Here is a 10,419-nt window from a genome sequence, read left to right on the forward strand (position 1 = left end):
CAATAGAGGACAGATATCCATCAGTGATGATTAAAACCCTCGTGGTCATAGGGGCTGCTGTGGGCAAAAAAGCACAGACTAGATGCAGGATACATATGAGTGGGAGGGCGGGGGTATGGTGGAGAGCAGAGAATCAATATCCTCTAAGCAATCTTATCACCTGGGTAAAAACAGTAAACAGTACACAACATGAAAATGATTTTCTGATTTCTAAATTTAAGGGGAAGCTGGCTATATATCAAAATGATGGATTTTTATATTCTTTGCTACTGTGACATGTTTGTTTGAGAAACATAAACCCATCTGTTACTTTAGATGTCAAAGTTAATTCATTGTTTCAGATTATCTTCATGGATGTTATTTTGAAGGTGTCTTTTCAGGCCCTCCCTCCAAGACTGTGTACCGACCTGATCTAGCCCTGCAGATCCAGTACAGAGTCAACTAAGAGCTGAGCCTGTGTCTGATCCCCCTAGTCAGTGTTCTATAGCAATTTATATTTATGCTGTGAAGTCAATCATCTTTTCTCCCAAACATAAAGGTGCGTGTTGGGGTGGGGAGAGTGAGAAGCAGCATTAGTTTCTGCTTTTTAGCCCCAGGCTAAAAGTTGGCAACTTGGTAAGGATATATATTCACTCCAGACAACCCAAGTGTCTGTCAGTGGGGTTCTCATTATAGTCTGGGCCATCTTGGCCTCCTGTCTAATATCTGTTCCCTCCAATGAAGTCCATCATGTGATGACAGGTGGTACTCAGGGCTTCCAACTGTTAAATCCCTTCACCATAATCACCTCAGAGCTATCACTGCTCTGTCATTAGAAATCAAAGCATTTTAACTCAATAAAGATGTATTATAATCAGAAGTTATTGTAACACATCTTTATCATGCTAAAATTGTTTTGACTGCAAATGACAGTGTCATAAGGATAGAGGAGTCCATTGTCACTGGGAGGTCTGCAGGTGATATTAGAATAGTCAACCACAGGGAAGCAAATCACAAATCCCTTAGGAAATTCAGACTGCATCACAGAAACAAAGAGATTAAAAAATACGTAAAAGACAAAAGATTCTCAGAGTGCCTTCTTTTGAAAGAATTGTTCTCATCTCTGCAGCACAAGCAAGCTTAAATCCTGGTAATTTTTTCAGCATTTATGATTGATTATTTGAATTCTATTCATTCTGGCCAGTTCGGCATTTTGTTCCTCTCATCATTGTTTTTGATACAGGATGAAGGAGGTTTGTTTTCATGGGTTCTCAGTCCTTTAGGGATTTGCTGACTCTGAATGAGCAGGCTATTATTTCTATCAATTACTTCTTGTCTAGGTCTAGAAAAGAAACCCAACTCCCAATTCATCCATTTTATTCTCTGTACTTATGAAATCTAACTTCACAAACGTGGTGTTCTGCAAATGAGAAGGAGGATATAGAGGTGCAACAATGTAGATGAGAAATATTTGTTTCTTACAGACATGAACTATCTCTGATCAGGAAAAATAAATGTAGTGAAGTCAAGAAATCCATTTTAGATGGTGAGAGTTTAGTGTTAAAGCATTTTCAATACTGATTAGAAACAATATACACGTCAACTATCCTTGAAACCTTCTCTGTCCTGTCAAGGATGGTGACAACATCTACCTCCTAATTATCAGAGTTATGGAATTTTAGAAATGGAAGAAATTATCCTCTTCCACTCTGTCGTAACTCAAGCTTGTTTATGGAAATTTTCCATTGGCAGAGCTTATAGCTTGTTTATCTCTTCTTGGATATCAGGATGTAAATCACATTCTCCTCAAATTTGTTAATAAGGTGTCTTATTAAATTGTTGACTTAAGCAAGCAATATGTAATGAATACAGGCAGTGTATCTTGTTAGCATTTCTACAGCTCATTTACCACCAATAAAAAAAGACCAGACTTTCAAAATGAGACGCACTTTGATAATAATCTGTTTTACTGGTACATCACTTAATCTTACTAATGCTGAACGATTGTAGTTCGGGTTTCTGATTCATTTATATTTCTTCCAGCTGGTGGTAGGGTTCAAATCTGCACAAAGTATGTACAAAAATATAATTAAAGTGATGTATTTGTTAAGTGTGTAGCTGGATAAAATGGTGATATTCTTTTGCAATAGCAAAATATCTCAATTACTTCTGAAGGTCTTTAAATAGTGTTGATTGAGACCATCAGGAACAGGAAAACAAAATATTACGAGTCTCTTTAGTCGTTGTTTGAAGCTTACTCATTAAAGGATTACCTCTTTTAAACTGAGCCCAGAGAACAGTCAGTACAATGAAAGGTACGGCAACCGATTTTCCAGGTACACTGAGCACTGCTTTGTAGAGTTATTAGTTTTATTACCTACTATATAGGTTAGCTGGTGACAGAGGGTTACATCTTTGGTGCACACCACACATGACTCAGGGCAAGCTGCCACCAACTGCAACATGATGGCGAAGAGTACCAGCCATCCACCTGAAAGGAAAGTACACGGCAATGTATATCATAATGTTGGCATTTACTGTGTATTATTTTAGTACATACAGCTCATGAGGCATTTTGGTAATTTCTACTGTTCAATAAGCATCTTGGTGTTCTCTTAAGATGCCAGGTAAATAACTACATTCCTTGATTTGCATAGAATTTAAACCAAAATGTTAAAGCATTTGACTATAAATTCAGAGAGCTCACATCCATGGCATATTTATTAGTATTTTGAAAAAATTAAGTTACTTTGCGAAACAATATGTAGTTTGTAGTGCTTTCACCAAACATTATCTTACTTAGTTCTCTTAATTCTGCAGCCCAATTAGAGACCGAAGAAACAGCTCAGGATTGTTAGCAAACTATCGTAAATCATATAGCTGGTAGATACTTAACCAAGTCTTTTAACTTTCAATCCAGTGTTTCTTCTAGTAAACAAAGCTCATCTCAGGCACTGAGTTTTACATGATTACAACTAAATTCTTACTCCTTATAGATTTAAATGCCACACCTAGGGAGTGAGTATGAAGTCAAGATTAAGCTCACAAGCTCTACTTAGCTTCGAATTCAGCTCTGTTTTTACTGGCTATATTATCTTAGAAAAAAAATTCTCTTTTGTTTTTTGCTTTTCATGTGTAAAACAGAAATAATAATAAATTCCTACAGTACAGAGTATTATAAGAGTTAAATGGGTACTCTAAGTGTTTACTAAATGTTAAATTTTACCATTACTTTTAAGCTTTTCAACCTCCCAGAGAAATATTTAACATCACTTGAATTTTATGTTCAAAAAAGACAATTCATTTATAATGCCTTCCCTGGTTGATTTAAAAAAATAATAATAATAACAAGGAGCAAATTATAATAAAACCCTCTACCTCTACTATAAGATAGTTTGAGAACAAAATAAAATGTTGAAAAAGACATAAAATGATTAATTCTATCATTTGTTCAACAGGCATTTGTAGATCACCTTCTGCGTGCTAGGCACTCTTAGAGTACTGGGCATAGAGCAGGGGCTGACAAGCCCCTGCCCTTGGGAAGTGTACTTTCTATAAAAGGATATAAATAATAAACAAAAAATATAAAATATGTATTCAGTCATGTGGTGATAAGTGCTATAGAATAAATAAAACAAGAAAAGGAGAAGATCACATTGGCTCGAGGGCTCTAAATATGGCGAACAAGGAAAATCTCTCTGATAAAACAGCATTTGAACAATAAGCTGGAGAAGGTGAAGGCATTACTGTGTCATGGTGGAGAGAACCCAATGCAAAGTTCTGAGGGCATGAGGAAGTTGGTGTGGCCAGAGTGGAGTGTGTAAGAGGAGGAATAGGGCACAGAATCATAGGAACAGGTTCTTGTATACCTTAGAGATGAACGCAAAGACGTAGAGTTTTAACCCAAATAACATGGGAAGTAATTGGAGGCTATAGTGAGTGGCATTATTTGGTCCAATTTACATTTTTAAATGATCATTTTAACTACTGGGTTGGGAACATACTATTAGATAAGCAAAGAACAGAAGTAGCAAAAATAGGAGACAATTATAGTAATATAAGCAAGAGATGATGTGGTGTAAACAAGGATGAGAAAGATAAGCATATTCTAGATGATTTTTTTAATCATAATGATGCAATTTAATTTAACAAATTTGAGCTCATTTAACCTCTCTGATGGAATGTGCTAGGTGTCTAAGAGTAAATAAACCATTGCATCAAAGCACTTTCTAGCTAGTGATAGACATGTAATTACTTATCTATAACACAAGGAGAAATGAAGTAAATCTAGATGCAAGTGAATAATTATGTTGTGGAATAATGTGGATGCTTTAAGAAGGATGTAGCTTGTGAGTTGGGCTTTGCAGAGTGCAGTGAATTTCCATGGGCAGAGAATAAGCATTAGTTAATTCCAGCCTGAGAAAACAGTAAGAACAATGCCCTGCATGGGGCAGCAGATCTAATCTCAGTTCATTTTAGCCCTACCTGACTGGTTAGTGTGCCTCATGCATGTGTGGTTCAGGGACCAACCAGAGATTTAGGTATAATTTACACACAGATTCCAGGGCTTTTTCCAGGATCTCCTCTCATTTTCTACTGCCTATTTGTAATAAGCAGGATTCTAAGATGGCCTGTAAGATTCCTTCCCCCTGGTGTACATGCCATGTAGAATACCCTCCCCTTCAGTGTGGTCAGAACCTGTGAATATGATGAGATATTACTTCCATGATAATGTTTCATCATATAATCAAAGGAAGATTATCCCAAGTGGGTCTGACCTAATTGGGTGAGCTCTTTAAAAGCAGAATACATTTTACAGCTGGTCACAGAGTAGGAAGTCAAGCATGTGCCCTTGCCGGTCAGGAAAAAAGCAAACAGCCATGTTGTGAACTGCCTATGTGGCAAGCAGCTGTAGGCATCCTCTAGAATTTGAGAGTCATTTCTGGGCAACAGATGGCAAGAAAACAGACATGTGTCATACAACCACAAAGAAATGAGTTCTGCCAACAACCAATGAGCTTAAAAGAGGCCTTGAGCCTCAGATGAGAATCACAGTGCCTGCTGACTCCCTGATTTCAGCCTAGTGAATCTCTGAGCAAAGAACCCGGCTAATCTATACTGTACTCCTTACCGATGGAAACATAATAAATGAACATTGTTTAAAATCACTAGGTTTACGGTAATTTGTTACAAAACAATAACTAATACACTCCAGTTGCCCTGAATTCTGTCCTCTGGTCCTTCAAACAAGCAAACCATCAGAATTTTAACTGTTTCCTAAAATGCAGAAGTGGTCTACCCTCAGGCTAAACGCAAGAGAGAGAGAGGGGGGTGGGGTGGGAAACATACTAGTTCCTTTCTTCTAAGTGACTCACTCTCCTCCAGGATCTACTTGCTTTTATTAACTTTCCAGTGCCTTCAGGTAGCTGTCATTTACATTTTGTCCAGAGTTTCTAGTTGTTTTCTGTAGGAGGGTTGATCTAATATAAGTTACTTGATCATTCAGATTCTGACTGGTAAGATCAATATGATTTGCTGGTATATTAGAGGCAAGAATGATAAAGAGAGTAGTCAAAGATCATCACATTTTTTTGTTGTTGTTGCCTCTGCAAGCAGAAGGATGGAGTTTCCATTTACTGAAATGGGAAAAGCTATAGATATAATTTATTGCATGTATGAGTTTAGAGTTCAGGAGAAAGTACTGGGCTAGAGATAGAAATCTGGGAGTTGTTTTTTAAAAGGCATGAGGCTGAATTGGCTCCTCAACAAATTAATTCTAAAGAGTAAAGAGACTCAAAGACTGAGTCTTGGGGAGATGAAAAGCTTAAAGATAAGGAGGAGAGATGAAACCAAAAGGGGAGGCTAAGAAGAAGCCAATGAACACAGAAAAAAATAGGAAAATGGTGTCCTCAAAGCCAATTGAAAAACATGTTTCAGGGACAAAGGAATTGTTGCTTGTATTCAATGCTATGCCAAGTGAGATGACCACTGAGATGTAACCATTGAATTTAGCAATGAGGAGATCTTTGTAACCTTGGCAAGGGCAGTTTCAGCAGTGTTGTAGGAGAAAGCTTGATTAGGATGGATTGCAAATGGGAGAAGGGAAATTAAAGACCACAAATTTAGATAACTCTAGAACATTTTTGCTGTAAAGGTAAACAGCAATGGAACAGTAGTTTGAAGAAGAGAGATTAAGGGTTTTATTTTGCTGTTTGCTTTTAAGATAGGAGAATGTATAGTATGTCTGTATGCTGGTGGAGATTAAACAATAAAGAAGGAACATGAACTATGCAAAAAAAAAAAAAAAAAAACAGATGAGAGAATTATTGCTGGAGCACACAAGTGAAGGAGTTGGCCTCAGAATTAGGCGAAGTTCATCCATAGAAACAAAAGTGAGGGCAAATTATGTAGGTCATAGGTGAGTAGGTCGATGTAGTAGTGGGAGCTAGAGGTTTGAGGAGAGAGAAGGTACAAAATAGTCATCTGGAGTATGAGAGAGTGAATGGGCTAGAAATATTTAATAGGCTCTCTGAGCAGTACTGATGGTCTACGGGAGGTTAGAGGGTCAAGATTTTGAAATGAGACCAGGCATAATTGATTCAATAAAGGTTAGGATTCTTTCAGTAGTGTACAAAATGCAAGATGAAGCCAGGGAGTTGAGGATGTGTGAAAAGGAGTGATAGTTGGAAGTGAATCTAATGATAAATGTTGATGAAATGTAAGATAGGTAAAGGGAAAGTGAGTGACAGTGAAAAGATGCTGAAATGAGCAAAAAAAAACAAGTAAGGAAAAAGATCAGCAGATGGGTAGGTAGGTAGATAGAACAGTATCTACTTTAGGACATATTTGGAAATACTCGTAATATAAAGCTCTTGTTTTGTTTTGTTTTGTTTTAAGTGGTAAAATGGCTTCCAATCACCAGTGTGATCAAAGATTGTTGGAGTCGGGTTTCTAGAAAAAGTGAGCTAGAAAGAAAGGAGACAGCTCAGAGAGTTGTCTAATAAAGATTGAGAGGTTAAAGAGCATGGAGGGGTGCAGGCATTGGTCATGACAGGGTCTACAGTATAACTAAGGGGCTGAGTGACTAAAGGAGTTTGGAGGACAAGCTCATTGGAGAAGAGTGGGCAAAGGAACCCAGAGGTCAGGCTATTTTAATGATCATTTGCATGGATAATAAAAGTACAAAGAGTAGTGATAGAGAATATGAAGTCAGCCAGTTTTTTAAATCCCCAAAGAATGAGGGGGTGTGGCTAGACTCTGGTGGTATAGCCTGACAAGCTGGTGGTGTTTAGAAGAGAAACCATTTGGAAGTAGCAGTGACAGCAAGGAAGACACAGAATTTTGTTCACCCTACTGCTCCCACTGCTCCCACTGCCCCCACCAACCTAGAGATACAAGGAGTATGTGAGAGGAAACAGCTTATAAGGGAAGCAATGTTCTCATGGGTGGACTAGATAGTAAGGGAGAAATTGTTCTACTAAGAATCTAAATTAGTTGGTTACTACACCTGAATGTTAAATTGGGCTCTCCCCCTCCTGGCAGTGAAATTTTCATAAAGGGAGAAATGATAGAATGTATGGTTTTAGGATCTGACAAAAGAAGACAAATAATTTTCTCAAAAGAGGTCAACATTTTCTAAATTCCAAGAATTTTCCAATAACCATTTTATATCCCTTGCAACTGGAACAAAGCTTGAAATATATTTTGAATAAACTTTTTTTAAACCAAACTCATCTGACACAGAGGTTAATAATGGGCAATATCTTTAATGGCACTGTCTGAAGATAAAAAGCTAATCTTAAACCCTAAAGTAAGGCATAGTCCTGAGGTTTCTATCTATCATCTTAGTTTGAATCTGACGATGATCGTTTCAAAGTGAAGTTCAATTATTATAATCTACTTTAGCAGTATCTTTTTATACACAGGGTGCGGTATAATTACAAGGCACTGAGATAGTTAATAGTTTTTAGTATTCACTATTATTCTTTCATTTTGAAGGGGAAACCTGCCATTTAAAAACATGCAAAGCTAATTAAAGCTTTTCCACTATTTCATTATCTGAATGTAGTTGCAAATTCTGACTTAAAACTCTTATCAGAGGGAGACTCAACATCCCTCCATGAACAGCAAATGAACATTCAATTAACACTTCAATAAAAGTGTATTTTAAATAAAAATATACTTTATTGTTAATCTCATTCTTTACAAATGCTAATACCCAACTTTAAAACCCAAAGAGAGTCTCCTTCCTTTTATTCTTAAGGGAAAAAAAAATAGTTCTTTTTTCTATTTACAGGGAAGACCTGAGTTTTCTGAAGTTGTCACAAAGTTAGAAGAGTGTCTCTGCAACATTGAGGTAAAAACTTTAGCTTCTAAAATATGTCCATAAAAAAGCCCTGAATATCCAAGGCTGTCAGGGAATGTAGGTGAGATGGTACTTGTGGAAAGTTAGTATGAGGGCCCATAATTCCATCCATATTTACCCTATTCATTAAATTCCTAGGGTGGAGCAGAATTAGCTGTGCCTACAGGGACAAAGGCAAAATCAGAGTGAATTCAAGCCCTTCCAACAAATAATAGGGCAGGCAAATGGACAGTCATGCTCAGCTTAAAAATTTGATGAGTGAAAATTGGAAAGTATAATAAATACATTAGAAGGTAATTATTTAATCAATTTTATGCAAAAGTTTCTTCATACAGAGATGTGTAAGCCATTGTTCATTTACATTCAATGCAAAAGAAAATTATCAATAAAATATGTTCATAAATTAATTAGGGGGCATTGCTTTCACACCACATATATGTTGCTTAATGTGATATATGTTGGTAATCAGGCTAATGGAATTTTCTTTCCTTATTAAAGCTGTTTGCTTTAATTTTCTCTATAATTGCCTTAATTTTCTATACACCTGGTCAAGAGATGCATTTCAAAATAGGTGAGGGAGCTGAAACATTCACACTAATTCAAAAATAATATATTCTCAAATGCAAATAAGTGCTACTGGTGGAGGAAGACATACATCATGCATAGAGGATGACATATGCATCTGCATATGCAGGGAAGGGGCAAGAATAGAAAGAAATAGCATCAACCTGAGATTGCACCACTAAGTCTCAAAGTGGAACCATCAAGAAAAGTAGGGTTTTTTCTAAAAAAAAAAAAAAAAAAAAAAAACCAACAAACAAAAAACTCAACTAAGAGTCATTGGACCTAGTCTATTGGAAAAGGATTTGCAATTACAGCCTGCAGTGAGTATCTCTGTCTCATGACTCTTTGCTGGAATCTCCAAAGAAAACTTTTGTGTAGAAAGAAACTTCAGTGTTTAGACCTAAGGTCCTCTTTCCCTTCTGTTCTTCAGTCCTGGGACTTACACAAAGTGGGGAATAGTAGTCACATATTTGGTGGGGCTTCAGCAGCCCCTGTGGACAAAAGCATCTGCCAGAAGCCTTGGATATTAACAGACACCTTCAAGACTTGAATTTAAAATATCCTCTCATTTTGAAACTTAAGAGTTTGAGCAAGTTTGCTTTGAGCCTAATGGGATAGACACATCTGGAGGTAGATTCCAGAAACAATAACCATGATAGGATCTACTAAACTAGCTTGTCTTATTGCAATATATTGATCAAGCCTCTTATTTATACTCTCTCCCCAGGGGAGAAGATGAATGAGTTATATGCTAAGACAGTTTGCTGGACTGAGTTGCACTAATTAATGGACCAGAGTCAGCCTGAAGAGGCTTGACTTGTGCAGTTTCATAAGACTTTATCCTCTCTATTCTTCAACTTTTCAGTCAATGGTTTAGATCAAGGCCAAGAGGGAGCTACTCATCCCATGTGCAGATATAATCAAGTTAAGAAGGAAAGAAAATATTTGAAAGCAAGACTCTAGATCTTGGAGGATGAAGTAACAGGACATGTCTAACAAGAATAATTTTAACAGGAATATATGTAAATATAATGTCCTGCAGCAGAGCTAAAGAAAAAATAATAAAAGTATCAAATGGTAGAGACATGGCTTAGGAGCATCATGAATGCTAGAGGATAATAAGCTCATTGGGAGTTAGAATATAAAGTGACTATCTTGTAGTAAAATAAAAGATATGATTATTCTTGTTCTGAAGTGGCCAAGTGGTACCCAGTTGTGACCCTGAACCTTTTAAAGGAATAATTTAAACTATTTAAACAGGGATACACATTTTAGGAGAGAGAGATTTGAGTGGTGAATAAGTTGAAAATCATGTAACATGAAAGCCAGTTGAAGGAACTAGTGATGCTTATCACAAAAAAGAGGAAATTAGGATGAGTCCAACAGGTTTTTTTGTTTGTTTCCTTGTTCGTTCGTTCTTTCTTTCTTTCTTTCTTTCTTTCTTTCTTTCTTTCTTTCTTTCTTTCCTTCTTTCCTTCTTTCCTTCTTTCCTTCTTTCTTTCCTTCCTTCC

General features: G+C 36.7%; 1 protein-coding gene across 2 annotated transcripts in view; it reads left to right on the forward strand.

Annotated features, from left to right (window-relative positions):
* The window catches only part of TNNI3K (TNNI3 interacting kinase), a 344,598-nt gene that overhangs the window by 276,981 nt on the left and 57,198 nt on the right, over positions 1-10,419 (forward strand). For both annotated transcript variants that reach the window (XM_017868932.1, XM_017868921.1), the window contains one exon: positions 8,276-8,335. In XM_017868932.1, coding sequence (XP_017724421.1) covers positions 8,276-8,335 — 60 coding nt within the window. The remainder of the gene's footprint in view (positions 1-8,275; positions 8,336-10,419) is intronic.

Source organism: Rhinopithecus bieti, unplaced genomic scaffold (assembly GCF_001698545.2).
Source record: "Rhinopithecus bieti isolate Rb0 unplaced genomic scaffold, ASM169854v2 scaffold_973, whole genome shotgun sequence".
Classification (NCBI taxonomy): Eukaryota; Metazoa; Chordata; class Mammalia; order Primates; family Cercopithecidae; genus Rhinopithecus; species Rhinopithecus bieti.